The 14,895-nt window shown below is 38.0% G+C and overlaps 1 protein-coding gene across 5 annotated transcripts in view; it reads left to right on the top strand.

Moving 5' to 3' along the window:
* Positions 1 to 14,895, top strand: part of CCSER2 (coiled-coil serine rich protein 2) — a 58,432-nt gene that overhangs the window by 25,480 nt on the left and 18,057 nt on the right. For all 5 annotated transcript variants that reach the window (XM_059477320.1, XM_059477319.1, XM_059477321.1 and 2 more), the window contains 6 exons: positions 1,545 to 1,635; positions 4,637 to 4,799; positions 5,436 to 5,604; positions 12,090 to 12,173; positions 12,956 to 13,042; positions 14,524 to 14,622. In XM_059477320.1, the coding sequence (XP_059333303.1) occupies positions 1,545 to 1,635; positions 4,637 to 4,799; positions 5,436 to 5,604; positions 12,090 to 12,173; positions 12,956 to 13,042; positions 14,524 to 14,622 (693 nt within the window). The remainder of the gene's footprint in view (positions 1 to 1,544; positions 1,636 to 4,636; positions 4,800 to 5,435; positions 5,605 to 12,089; positions 12,174 to 12,955; positions 13,043 to 14,523; positions 14,623 to 14,895) is intronic.

Raw genomic sequence — 14,895 nt, 5'->3', positions numbered from 1 at the left:
GTTTTGTCTCAAGTATTCCATCTTTCTTTTGTATTGCTCATGTTTCACAAAGTACACAGTAACTATTTTCATATCACACTTTCCCTCCTAAGTCAATAAATAACTTGCCCTGCAGAAATGCAAAATGTTTAATGTCCTGTGACACAACCCAAATCCCCCCAAAAATCTTGAAGCATCTTGTCACCATCTATAACAAAATACAGTAGTGCTTTGTGAGTGCTGTAGGAAGGCTGCTGAAGAACGGCTGGAGCAACATTTCAGACAAATGCCTGTTAATGTTCTTCCTTTTCACCTGTGCATCTGTGACAAGGCAAATCTAACAAATGACAGCCAGCAAAGGGGGGGCTTTGCAAGGGAATATTGTTGGGCAGTGTCTTCACAGCTTGTATGCCAGTATTCATGTAAGTATTTAGTGATCAATTTACTATGAGAAATGGTTGTAAAACACTTATTTGATTTAATATTTGATAAATTATTCTATATTGGTGTCACATATCACTTCTAGGAGTAGCCAATAAACCTTAGAAAAATCTGTTTCTGGTGTTAGGAAAGAGGCCAGTGTGTGGTGCCTGAGTCTGGTGTCAGGCCTTAAAAGCATGGCTTTCACTGGGAACTCTGGAGCTGGATATCCCGAGGAGTTTGCTCAAGCCTGCTGTGTGTGACAGTCACTTGGTGTTAGTGGGTTTTATTTCCTTGGAGTGATGGAGTGAAAGGGTGTCTGGGCTCTCTGCCCAGGCTGCTGTACTTTCCAGCAGCACTGGCAGTGTCAGACTGAGCCATGAGCTGGGTGTTCCACAGCCTTGGCCTCCTCAGTTCCTCCTCCTCTTGGTATTCTTAAAGCAAGAGGGGTCAGTCTCTGTCTTTTTGACACTGACTGGGCTTGCCCTCATTGCAGTCCTTTAATATACCTGGCTACATTTAATATGTGTAATTCATTTAGCACTAAATAGCATTTTTCTTGTGCCATTAGCATACTCATGCAGTGGGATGGTTTATTAGTCCCTTCAGGAACATATCTATAAGTACCATAATCTGAAAGGCAAAACGAAGCAGAGTTTGGTGCTCATAATAGCATGTTTGAATCTTTGTTGTCCCAAAAAGTCAAGATAACATAGGCTTCCCTCACTTCCTTTCAATGATTTGGTGTTGAGAGCTGAAATAAGAGGCATTAACGTCATCTCTCCATTCAAAGCTGTTTTTGAATTCCAAGTAAACAAAGTTGTTGAGTTTCAAAACGCTCCCAATTGCTAAGAAGGCAGGATATTAATGAATAAAAAAGCCTTTGGAGTGTTCCACAGGCATCAGGCAGCAAAATGTTTAAATCCATCTTTGTTTCATCCAGCAGTGTTACTGTGTTATATTAGCAGAGGTGTGATGATTATTGTTTGTATAGATGGTCTGAAATAAGGCTGATCTTCCTGAGGAGAGGAGACTGCTGGTAACATTGGATGTGTGCACAGTAAAAATGTAACAAAGCTTTTTGTGACAGTAGGGTGTATGAAATATCATGGAAGCAGCTGTATCTCACTTTGCCTTCCTTGCAGGATATCTTGAATAATCTTGATTCATGTGATCTTGAAGATGATGATCTCATGCTTGATGTGGACCTGCCCGAGGACCCTCCTCGTGACAAAGGTGAGTAAGGCAGCCAAGCACTCTCACTGTGAAACTGATCATGGCCTTAAGAGACTTTTGACTTGCTTTCTTCTGACTCTTGGATTAATAAGTTAATGCACTCTTCTAAGTGGAGTGTGTTTTCTTTTTTAAAGTAGCAACTCTTTCTTTTGTGAAATACAGGAAGGGAGATATTTGTTTTCCCAAATACAACTCTTATATTTGAAAAATTCTGAATATAGAAGTGTACTACCTTGAATAAAAATGCAACCTCTTTTCACGCTGTTTTTTTCCTTAGGATTATTTCTAGAGAATAAATTTCAAAGTTTTAAGTTGGTCTTTTAGTCTCATCTATTCAGTATGTTTGGAAATGCTGGGACAGTATTTTCTTTCAGCTGAATGGCCGCATAATTCTTTGAGATATATAATCTTCTTCTACAAAATGACAATATCTCCTAATAGGTATACATATACTTCAGGGGAGCAGAAGATGTAAAATTTAAGATGTGTGTTTTCAAATGGTGTTTTATGCACTCTTACATTCAGTGAGGGTCCTGTCAGACTTTTCACAGAGAAGGTAGAGGTACCTAGATGCCCCTGAAATAGAACAAATTCAGAATACAATGAACTTGATAAAGGAAATTACGGCTGCACTTTGCCAAATCTCAGACTGGAAAAGTTTGAGGCATTTGCTTTGTTTATTCCCGAGCTACTCATGGGACTGCTGAGTATTGTTGCTATTATGAGCTGTTGTTATGTTAATATGGGTATTTGTTTTACCTGCACGTTCAGTGGAGGGCAGGCTGTCTTCAAATACAGAAACACTGAATGTGTAGCACTGTCAGGCCCTACCCAGTGCAAACAAGCACTGAAAGGAAGAGGGCTTTACTTATTTTGTGTAACATTCAGCTGCTTGCTGAAGTAAATTCAGGGGTTTTTGAGAGCACCTCTGAGTTATCTGGGTGAACACTCCTGTGTGTATATTAGATATGAAGCCAAATTTGCAGTAAATAAAGCACAGTTTTCCATCTGTGATGATGGTGACACATTGTATTCTAATGTTGTGCAAATGTAAAGTGCAGTACATAATCCTTTAAATCTCAGAATGAGTTGTTCAATGTGCTTTTGTGAAATGATTTGAAAACATTGCAAGTATGCAACTTTTCAACCCTGACAGGTATGATTTTTTTACTTTTTTCCTCATTTTTCAGAATGGGTAACAATTCAAGCCTAAGGCATATTCTTTCAGTAGGAATAATTTAATTCTGTTGGGGCAAAACTAAGAAGCAGTTTTAAAGGTTAGATCAATTTCTCCTAAGTTTGCTTGTTTATATGAAACATGCACTGCATTTGCATCAGTAATTCCATTACAAATTATTAATTTGAAAACTGCTAGAAGGGCATGTTTTTAAAGTTAAATGTTTACCACAAAAACATTTAAAGCTAATTACTGCTACTTTTCACATTTTTTTAGAGTTTGGGTTTCCTTGTAAAATTAGCCTGGCATAAATAGGATATCTCTGCTTCTTATCTTGAAAATTCTGTATTTTCAGCAAAGAGGATCTGAAAAGAAGAATTCAAAAGCCACCGCTAGGTTTTACCTTATGTAAACATGACCACTTGAAAAAGCGAAACTACTTCTTGGTTAATCTCCACCTGTCTTTACTCAGTGTCTCAATATTTACTTTTCCAAAGCTGAAAATCATAATTGCTTGTAAACTTACTGAGCGTTTATTTTGTTACTAATTTTCATATGTTATGAGCTGTAGAAAGACACTGCTAAAGGAAAATAAATCTTGTTAGTTAAGGTGAATAAGTTTATTTTATTATGCAATTTTTTGGTTATTTGTTAGGTGATAAAAACTGAATTGGAGGTGTGAGTACTTGTTCTAGTAATGTTTGACAGCACTTTTTGCCAACACTTTTTCCATAATTATGTGCAACTTCACTGATGTCAGCCTCTTAAGACTTTCCAGGTCCTCCGAAACTCTCCTGGTTTCACTTTGGAGCCTGGGATGCTGCTTGGCCACTATTTTTAGCAGCAGTGGTAGCTGCAGAAGCATGCAGGGAGTGAGGAGGGCCGTGTAAATCACAGGGTGACGCCGGGCTGGCTCGCAGCCCCACGCAGGCTGGGAAGGCAGCGGGAAGCAGGGCCCGTTCGGAGCCGGGCGCGCAGCGCGGCTCGGGGGGCAAGCGCTGCTCCCCTGCGCGCAGCTGCTGCCAGGAGAGCGCTGGCAATGTGAGGGAAAGCTCCCTGGGTAAGTGAAGGACCAGGTGTGGTGGCAGAATAGCACTTTAGGGCTGTTTTTGCCGGGTCTGACTCCTGGGTAGGAGTTGTTTTGGCTTTCTCTCAGTCGTTTCCGGGCTGTTGCCAAATTTAGTGTTTGTTCCCTTAAGACGTTTGTGGAATTCCTGTGGCTTTGCAGAAGTTAGAGTCTTAAAGAGCTTGTTTGGTTTCCTTGTTTTAAATCATGCTGGTTGTCCAGTTAAATACAGATTTAATGTCTCTGAATCTGAAAACCAAGCCATGTGAATAGGAGGAGGTATATCTGTATTTTAAGTAAGGAAGCTGTTTTCTTTTTGCAATGCAATACTGGCCTTTTTTTTACAATGTTGCCTTTCTGTGTTTGTGTATTGTTAGAACTTGTTAAAGGCCTGGAGATACCATCAGTAAGAGAGAGAGAGGAAAATTGTTTCTTTTAAATTTATTTTCTTCTATAATTTCTACCTCCTTCAAATGATTTTCTGTCAAAAGTAGAAATACTATTAAAGCTGGATTCTTCAGTTTCTGCTACAGGTTGCTCTTATACTTGTAACGAGTTTATGTTTTAATAAAAATGTGACATTGTTGCAGAAGCCCACTTGATACTTCTAAAATGTATACTGTTTTGGATCAGTTAAAAAATCAAAACAAACCCCACAGACTTTACACTGCATCTGTTACCAGCACATAGTTAATATTTTATTTGCAAGGTCCTGGGAACAAGTCTTACGATTTTTTGTACTATTACGCTCTCTGTAGAGGAATGTGAAAATATGAGCCGCTATGAGAGACAAGACAGAAATGCGAGACAGCATCAAGAGGGATTCTGGAAAAGAGCACCACAACAGCGATGGAATACACAGGAGCACTATCATCTTGGCCATACTGACCATTATATCCATGGTAAAAATGATTTGAACAGGTAAAGCACTTTTCTATATCCTCACAAGCATTTAAAGCACCAGTGAGCAATTCCTTTTTGGCACTAAGGGATCTCAAGTGATGTTGAGTACAAGTACAATATTTTCTGAATAGTTGTGTGTCTGAGTGGAAGCACCACTGAGGGTTGTAACAATTTCTTTTCAAAACTTATGCTTCTATTTTCAGGCCAAGTACTTGTTGCTCATGTTGATGCAATATTATACATGTTGATTAAAATAGCTTATGTGTTCCATGGAAAACTATTGCAGTGTCTTAGTACTTGCATTTTTTAAGTTTGGGGAGCTTTTTGCAGTTTAATTTGTTGGTAAAGTAAATGTAACCTTATAGTCTTTAAAGGGTTGAATGATAGTTTATAGAAATTCTGCTGTGATAGTTTATAGAAATTCTGCTGAACTAACTTTTTTTAGGGCACTGTAGTTTATAGTCTGAGAGGGATCTCTGGGAGTGGAAAGGAAAACTCTGTATTTAAGTGAAGTAGCACTGACATTTTCCAATTTATTCATTTATTTTCTGCTGTGTGCCACAGTCTGTAAGTATAGCCCACGTTGCATAACATTTTCCTTTTTACCAACCACTCCGGTTTGTCATGTCTGTGTGTCTGTTTTGGGTTTTTTAGGGGTTCAAGCTACCTGGAGCCAGGTGTGGGTGCCCTGGAGAGCTGCGCGGCGCCGCGGGCGCTGGCCGAGAACACGGTGATGCTGGACGAGATGACCCTGCGGCACATGGTGCAGGACTGCACCGCCGTCAAAACACAGCTGCTCCGCCTCAAGAGGCTCCTGCACCAGGTGAGCCCTCCACAGGTGCTGGGGAGGATCAGAGTTGGGCATGGAAGTCTCACAGATACGTGTGCTTAGCAGAAAGAGTTTTGAATGCAGAATCTGAATGAAGAATAGAGGTAGAAGCAAGATTGAATATAGAAGAAAAGAATTGTTGAGCTGGTCTTACTGAGTAACTAAAGAGGCAAAGAGTATGTTAGTTAGAAGGGGTTTTTATGACTTAGAGCGAAAGATAAACTCACTTCAAACAAAAAGATGTTTTTACTAAGCAGAAAGCACAGGCAAGCAAGTCAGCAAATGTTGCAAGTAGAAAAAAAGTCTTTGAATTTTCTACTGCAAGAAAACTGAAGAACAACTTCTAGCTTAAGTTGTAATGTACTAGCGTTTAGTGATTAGAGAATACTAACATGAATATAGTAATTATGGTAGTTATGATAAGCTATAGATAAAAGTTAAAGTATAGATTAGTTCTACTGTATTAAGATGCTCAGCAAAGTATGCAATACATTTGCAACTTAAGTTTTAATGTAGAAGAAAAGAATTGTTGAACTGATATTACTGAGTAACTAAAGAGGCAAAGAGTATGTTAGTTAGAAGGGTTTTTTATGACTTAGAGCAAAAGATAAACTCACTTCAAACAAGATGTTTTCACTAAGCAGAAAGCACAGGCAAGCAAGTCAGCAAATGTTGCAAGTAGAAAAAAAGTCTCAGAATTTTCTACTGCAAGAAAACTGAAAAACAATTTCTAGCTTAAATTGTAATGTACTAACGTTTAGTGATTAGAGAATACTAACATGAATATAGTAATTATAGTAGTTATGATAAGGTATAGATAAAAGTTATAGATTAGTTCTACTGTATTAAGATGCTCAGCAAAGTATATAATACATTTGTAACTTAAACTAAAAGTCTGTAAGCTTCCCTGCAACTGGAGCTGACAGCTCTGTCACCCACAAAGCTTGTAGGCACAAGCTCTGGCACCCACAACCCTAGACTGCTGTAACATCCTAGAGGTAATAAACTGCATTTTGAAGAGCCTCCTAGAATCCCACATCTCTCATTAAGACTCTTACACACAGGGACTAAGGCATTAAATAAACTGTGGACTGGGCCTAGGTGGGCTTATGTTCTGTTTGGCCTTATTAGGATATTGGCATTTCATTTATACATTGAGTTACAATGTTCCAGAAAGTGACTATACTATTTATTGCTGTTTCCAGTAGTGCCTTTTCTGCCTTGTCAGCACTTTACTGACTACAAAACATGCTAAATACTAAAATTTTTAACATTTATTCACCATTTTATTCACAATTAATATTTTTTCACTAATTTATTCACAAATTTTCTTCTCTGAGGAAACATCCAAGAAAAAAAAATCAGCACATGTGAAAACCAGCTTTTATCCAATAAGATTCAAAAAAGCTGGGAGTTAAAAAAATAAACAGTATTAAAATTGATCCCATTGATCAAACTTGCATTCAGCATGTCAATGCTATTAGCTTTTTCTTAAAGCTTTGTTTTCCTCATTCTTTTAATCTTTTCTTTGTGTTTTGAGAAGAAGCTTAGCAAATCCTGCTGGGTCATCTCTATTGGAAGTGTTCAAATTTAAACTTCCTATGTTATGAAATTGTCATAAGCTTTTAAGGAGCTTTTTTAATGTACCTCAAAACTTGGCAAGTTGTGGGAGTTGGTAAACTGCTGGATGACTCAGCAGAAGTATGGCATTTCAGCTACAAAAATTTCTTTGTTGCCATAATAAAGAGCAGTCCATGAGGCTTTCTTTGGAGGCATACACAGATGAGCATTGAAAAGTGTGTGACGTTGTCTTTTAATACCACATTCATTGCTGCTCTTTTCTAACAGGATAATGTAATGAGAATAACTTAGTGCCTTAAAAGTAAGGCAGCAAAACAAAAAACAACAAAACAAAAAGCAAATCAACCTTGAGGCTAATTCAAGGGTGTGATTGTGCCTTTTAGAAATGAGAGCATTTGCTTCCTGTGCTGAGATGTCCTGATTTTGTCAGGGGGAAAAACAATTATAACAAAAGTAATGCAGTGGCAGAAGGGGAAGGTGTGTTCTTAGAACCCAGTGTCTGAATGGTGGGCTGCTTAAACTGTGCCCCCCAACAGCCCCAGGCATTAATACAAAGGTTCCCTGCCACTTCTATCTAGGACTTTTAATGCCTTTAACACAAGGACAGTTTGGCAGCTTGATGGATGATCTGTGTGTGTGGTTCATGGTGTAAAGGCTTGCACATTATAGCCAAGTAATGTGTGGCCCTGCAGAGTATCATGTGTGAAATCTTGATCTAGTTTATAATAGCCAGGTTGCAGAATAAAAACCTTGCCTCAAGTAGCTCAGATTAACTTTTTAAAAAGAACTTAAATGCACAGAATGAAACAGTTACTCTTAATATGTCAGTTTTTCTAAATTTGCTCCTGGACTTGACAAATGCCTGATCCTTCTTCCCTGTAACCGTGAGTTCAGTAATAACAGGTGCAATTCTTCCCTTCAAACTTTGTCAGGCATACTAGGCTGTATTTTCCTAACCTAAACCAACCCTGTTTTGACTCACTGCTTCCAAAACTCATCACTGGACTTCTGAATATTTATTCTGCTCTCCTGTGTATAATCCAGTCTTTTAATCAAAGAACGTGAAATAGTAATGTAAAAGTAAATTAGCCTGCTGCAGAGGTGGAAACTTCAGAACCTTTACTACCTAAATTGCTAAACAATTAGGGCAGAACTTGTATGAAATATTTCTTCATTACATTAAAGTGTTAAGCCTTTACTGTAAACATCGTGCTTCATACCAACAGGAATGAGTAAAAATACCACAATTCTTCTTTACTTCTTGAACAGAAATACAGTTTTGAAAACAAACAGTTGAACTTTAGCATTCTGAACTCTGAACTAGGACTGGATCACAAGCAGCTTCTTGCAAAATATAAAAAAAATCAAGGTACAAAGCCAATTGCTTTCAAACTCCAGTTTTATTGTGGAATCAGTTCTTCTATTAGCTCCACCAATATTACACATTTAAATGTATGTGTTGCCTTTCTCCAGTTGTGACGTTCAGCAATAATATTTAATTTGGATAGGTAGAAATAGAGCTGTAGTCAGGACTTAGACTTGAGGTCCCAGAGGAACAGTTACAGTAAAATAGGAAGAGTTAGCAATTAAATTCAGTTTTATACAATTATCTCATCAGCTGTAGCGTGACTTAGTGTAGAGCACAGCACATAATGAATGTATACCTAGCAGATTCCTGGGGGGACTTAATGTGCTGTATGGATTCATTGCTGTGACTGGATGTAAATTAGCTGGAGTATTGCTAGCAACTCAGCTGCAGCAGTGTGGGGTTGGTGCATTCCCAGTTCAGCTTGGAAAAAGAAATAGTTCTTTGAGCAACAGAGCCTTGGCTGAGCTCTGTGTGAGCTGGAACACGTGCTGGCTGCTTGCTCCTCACTCACTGCCATCTTCCTGTGCCTTCAGACAGTGAAATCAGCAATAGGAGTCTCTCTCATACAGAGCTTAGAAGATTTTCACAGTAGTGAGTTTAACCTTCTCTGACTTTTCAGTAATGTAAAATAACCTACATGGAGTGAAAAATGTGGCTTGTTCTTGTATTGAATGCAGCCATATTTGCAGAGAGGTGTACTGCTGGAGAGTGTTCTCTCTTTAATGCTTAACTGGAGTGCTAACTTTGTATTGTAAGAAGAAAATGTTTTGGAAGTCTAATTCTAGTAATAATTGACATGTAAATGTTAATACCTCTTAAACATTGACTAAGGTGCTTCATTTGCATGCTTATTAAGAAATAAGTTTTCTTCTGATCTTAACAATTTCTTCCTCCTCCTCAATTAATTTCATAAACTTGCTGCTCTGGGTGTAGGTTAATGTGTTAATACAATTTTAAATAAAGTTTTTCTGTTTCTGTTGCGCTTGAACCTTTAATCTTGGCAAGGATTGACCATCCTCTGTAGTAACCCAATGCAGCTTGGTTGCATTGCTTGCACTTGCTGTTCCTGCAGGGAGGGCTGAAACATGAGGCAGTTCACAGAACTGAGATCTGTGAAGCTCTTTTTTCTGTGGGAGGCAGGTTTTATAAAAAAATGTTTCATTTCAACTTATCTTTCATGAATGGAAATGAAATTCTATTTTTCAAGCACCGCTCTTCACTGTAGCTTATCAGATATGGCCCATTTGTATGAAGAGGTGTGAATGAAAATGTGAACCATGTAGTGCAGATTTGTTAAATGCATCAGTACATTTTGCTGAGGCTTTAGATCAGTAAGTCACTTGTGTATCTTTGAAATACATATTCATTGTGTTCTGTTCTTTTTGCATCTGGTGAGATCCACAAGAGAGATTAATCTTTGTTTATGAGAAGCCCGAAGTTGAGAAAGAAACAGAGTTACAAAATAAAAAGATGTTTTTGTGTCATGCATTAAGTTGTATAACTTGCCTCTACAATTATTATTTACTAGCCACAACATAAAATAGTTCACCTCAGTGACTTAATTGTGCTTGGAAGAAACAGAACCAAAGGAGATGAACAAACAATAGCAAATCAAATTGGCAAACTGTAAGTTTAAGCAGTTGTTTCACTGTCAGATTGTTGCTGTGACAGTGTTTGACAGTGGCAGTGAGATTGACGTGGCCTGGATGAAACTGCACTCAGAATGCCAGGCAGGCAGCAGGTGAATAGCACCCTCTGCTTGATGAACTCTTAACTCAGCTTCTGCTTGCATCCTTACAGAAATGCCATTAGCAAAGGAGTCTGTTCAGATCAGTGATTTGTAGTGAATAAAGCTTGGAATTGGGAATTAAAACCTAGACCTTCCTAAAAATTCAGTAGACCCCAATAAACTTGCCACTGCTCTGGATAAGTGATTATACCAAAATAAATAATATGTTTATATCAAAATAAACAATATGATTATACCAAAATAAATAATGTGTTCTGCTACTGTGAAAATGACAGCAGTAGCAGTTTTCTGTATTGCCTATTGTAGTGTGATACCTTTATAAAGTTTATTGTATCTTTACCAAAAGATTGAAAGTAGATATTCTTTCCAAGTTTCCAAATGTGATGATATCTTGATGTACTTCTTAGTATTATTTTTAACCTACCAAAAATAGCATATGCATATAACCAGGTGCATTTTCTTTGCTAATTCTGTCATCTTTTTGGTAATTCTGGTATCTTTTTTTGTACAGGGGTGGCTCTATTTTGCTGATTTCCCCTGTTTCATTTTAGCAGTGTAATGACAAAGAAGCAAAAAGCACAAGAAAGCATATTTCATAGATGAATCCTAGCTTGTGTTCAAATGGAGGCTTGATTTCCTACTGATAGAGTTAGAACTGCTTCTTTTCCAGTTGTGCTGTGTTCTCTCCATGTGTACTGGGGGAATTGCAGCTGTGGTGAGGGAATTGCTGCAATGACCTTTGTCCCTGCTTTGCTGGTGAATGAGTCAGGTGTAGCACAGGCCTGGAGTGCTGATTTAAATCACCAGGGAGTGTGTGACACACTAACCTTCTTTGCTATCAGGTCTTAATCTGCTGTTGTGGAATGTCTTACTGCTCCACTTCCCTGCATTTTAATAGCAGTAAAAGCTATATTGGAGCTACAGAGCTTTGAAAAGTCATGTGAGATACTTTTGCTTGAAATAGTTTGCCTTGTTTTGTGGTTTTTTCCCATTCCCATGGTGCCTCCTTCACAGTTGTAACTGTGACCATCTGTGGCTTCACTTCTGAGTGTATTTGTTTGAATCATTGCTTAAAATAAAATGTTGGTGAAACTTTTTAATTGGGGGATATAAGATAAATACAATTAAATACAATTAAATATAGAAATATAAAATATTGATAAATATTTATTGTATATAAAATAAAATATAAAATACAATATTAATATGCAAAAATAATTTGTAAAACTGTAAGTAATTCTAGGATTCTAATTGCTGCACTTTTCCTCTAGCATTTTACAAATGTTTTGAACTAACTAATGTTTGTGTTTTTATGGTATTACTGTGCAAATTATTTCAAAGCACTCTGGTAGAACTTCTCTGTAACATGGTGTGTAAACTGCTGCTTCATCAGTCTTTCATTTGCTGGCCAAGGGCCTGGAAGGGACAAGCATCTGCTTGAGAACTGATGACAGCTGAGTGCTGGACAGCATAAACTTGACTGTTCTCAAAATTATTTATATAAAAACCCAAAATTCTCAAAATTATTTATATAAAAACCCAAAAAACAAACAAACAAAAAAACCCAATCCAAAAGCATCCAAAACAAAACAGCACTAAAAAACTGAGATGTAAGTTCTGTCAAGTTATAGAAATTAAGTATAAGTGTCTGTAGCAGGGGCATCACCTGGACATTGTACACAGGCTGCAGCAAGGGTGGCTTTCCTGTGGGGGGAAGAAGAAAACTTGCTATTTCAACAAGTAATTCAAACTTGTATTCTTGTCTTTGTCCCCTGGTAGAATGATGAAAATGTGTCACTCCAGGACATCACAGTCTCAGTTCCATCGAGTCCAGAACCACAAGAACCTGAGTCAACTTTTAAGGTAAATGACATTGATTGACTCTAAGGAATAAGAGATGCAAACCTGTTTATGTTTAGAAAACACACCCAAACCTTGTGTGTTACTGAAGTACTGCTTCTTGCTTCTTTCTTTGTTGAAATGCTAACCTAGGTGAACCCCACAAAGTCACTGGCAAGTTTATTCTTTTTTGGAAAGGGTATTTAAGGCAGAAGAAGTCACAGTAGGTATAGCAAATAGAATAATCTTTTCTAGTTGGAGACTTGTCATATTGTGTTTTCTGTGGTAGTAAGGTTTTGTAGCATTACTTGGCTCTTATTGTAAAATCACTATACAAAGATCACTAATTCTGTAGTTATGGGAGAGAAACATTGCTTACTGGAAATACAACAAGGCTATAAATACTTCATGAAGTTGAAGAACACTTAAAATCTAATGTTTGTTCTGGGTTCAGTAATTTCTGTTGCTGATAAAGAGTACTGTAGGTAGTGTTTGCTGACTAGACCTTTTCATCTGCATAATGTCACTTGTTTGCACAACAGATGAATTACTGCTTCAAAAATGCAGCTGATCTACTTACCCTGGAAATTTAGGGGGTCAGCTGAATTTGGCCTCTTACAGGGACTTTTAGTCAAGTTTCTTCACTCTTTTACCTGTGTCCCTGCAGCCCCTCTCTCAGTGTGGAAAGGAGGAGAAAGCATGTGCTGTGTCACTGCCATCCCTGCAGGCATGTCTGATCTCTCATGTCCTGTAGAGGTGTTGCTTAGATCATGCAGTCCTTACACAAAACCACTGTTCTGTTGCAGATGGATGATCTGCTGAACGAGATCAGGCAGCTTAAAGATGAACTGAGGAAAAAGGATGAAACAATCAAGCAACTAGAGCAGCAGCTTGTAAGTATAATGTAAAATGTTTAGCAAAGTCCCAGCTGTGCACTGCAGAGTGCAACTTCAATAGGCAGTTCTGATGAAGGCTTTAAGAGACCTTAGACAGATATTTTTTTCCTACACTTTCACTGTAACAATGGTAGGTTTGAGTTCCCAGTTGTGCTCCTGGGATCTTTAATTCCATAATCTGGTCATGATTTTGTGTGGCACTAAGCAAGGATGTTTATAATGCTGTTGAAGGTATTTAATTTCCAAAACAGTTTTGAACATAAAATTCTAGAAGCTGCTCAGAAAAAACAGTAAGGAAAAGATAAGGCTACACTTAGAGTATTTTAAAAATGGATGAGGATTGGGCCTATCATTCTACTTAAAGTTTTTGTTACTGGTTTTTTTCTTCCTCTACTGTCCATTATCTTAATAAAGAATTACACCATAGAATTTAAAGCTGAGCAAAGTTGTATTCTAAGTTGATTGTTTTTTAAGAAAATAATACAAAACAAGTTGAATATTCAGATTAAATCTGCCAACTATGAACAAGTTATGGGTCACTTCATCATAAATTAGGTTCAGGGAAACACAAAGCCTCAAGCAAGAGTCACATGTGCCTTTTACCTTTTTGCTCTTGTTCTGAGTTTGGATTTGCTGTGCATATCTTTGCATTTCGTTTTGTTAAATTCACCTGCTGTGACAATTTTTGTAAAACAACCCCACATTTTCAAGCCATTTCAAGCCACAGCAAGGTCCTACAGGCAGGGTAGATGAGATGCCAAGAGGTGCACACCATACATGTTTATCATAGCTGGGGACAGTACCTGTGTGACCATAATCTCTAATGAAATGTTAAACATGTGCTTTTGTAGGTGTGTGCAGTTAAACTGAGCTATGGCCTTCATCCTCTCCCTCTCTGGCTTGGGAACATTTCCTCTAAAACAAAACTGAAAGGTGAAGATTTGGCCTTTGCTCTGCTGTTTAAACAGCAGAATCCCAGATCACAGAATCCCAAACCCAATTACGTTGTTTGTTAGCATTTAGCTGTAAATGTTGGGTTTTGGGTACATTTGGTCTCACTGTTAACAATCAGCCAAAATTCCTTGAAGGAAGTTTCTCCTTCCCTGCTCAGTCATGCACCTGATTGCTGGAGTAACCTGTAACTGCTGCAGCAGAGGAACTCTGCTGTAGAGATGGGTAAAACTTACATTTGTAATGGCTGAAAGATGACTTGAAGAACTCAGTGCTTCAGAAATTTAAGTGGAAAAACTCTTTCCAAAAGTCAATATTTATTCTGGATTACTTCTCAGTATCCTTTGGGAAAGCAGCAGTTGTGCAGCACTGTCAACAGTGGTTTCTACCCTTTAATCGTATCGTGCTCTACAGTCAAGTCATGCTTCATGTTTGAACACTGGGCCTTGACTGTACTTTTCAAGAGGCTCACTTGGTTAATTTCTAACTAATTCTTGTTTGTTTTTCTCTTTTTGGGGGTGATTAAGGCCACTAGATGTAACTGCCAGAAGGACAGTCAAAAGCCTGCAGGGGCAGTGCGCGCGCGTGCCGATAAATTCACACAAACCTCCTGGAGGAGGAGTTCTGTGAGTAAAGTGGGCCCTTCATGCTTGGCTACCTCTTTCTGCCTTTCATTCCCCACTGCTATAACCTGGCTCTCACACAACTCAGCCCTGTTAAAGAGATTCTGTACTGTTTGTGAGTAAAGTCCTTCCTGCTGTGCAACCCTTGCATACTTTTGCAGCTCTGTTATATAAACAAATATTACAAACATTTATTTCAAAATAAATAATTAAACTTTAGAAGTCTGCTCTTAAAATAATCACCCTTTGCAGCATTTAATTTACAGTCAATCCAAA

This window comes from Ammospiza nelsoni, chromosome 8 (assembly GCF_027579445.1).
Source record: "Ammospiza nelsoni isolate bAmmNel1 chromosome 8, bAmmNel1.pri, whole genome shotgun sequence".
NCBI lineage: Eukaryota > Metazoa > Chordata > Aves > Passeriformes > Passerellidae > Ammospiza > Ammospiza nelsoni.
Note: the sequence above shows the minus strand (reverse complement) of the source record. Positions and strands in the feature narration are given on the sequence as shown.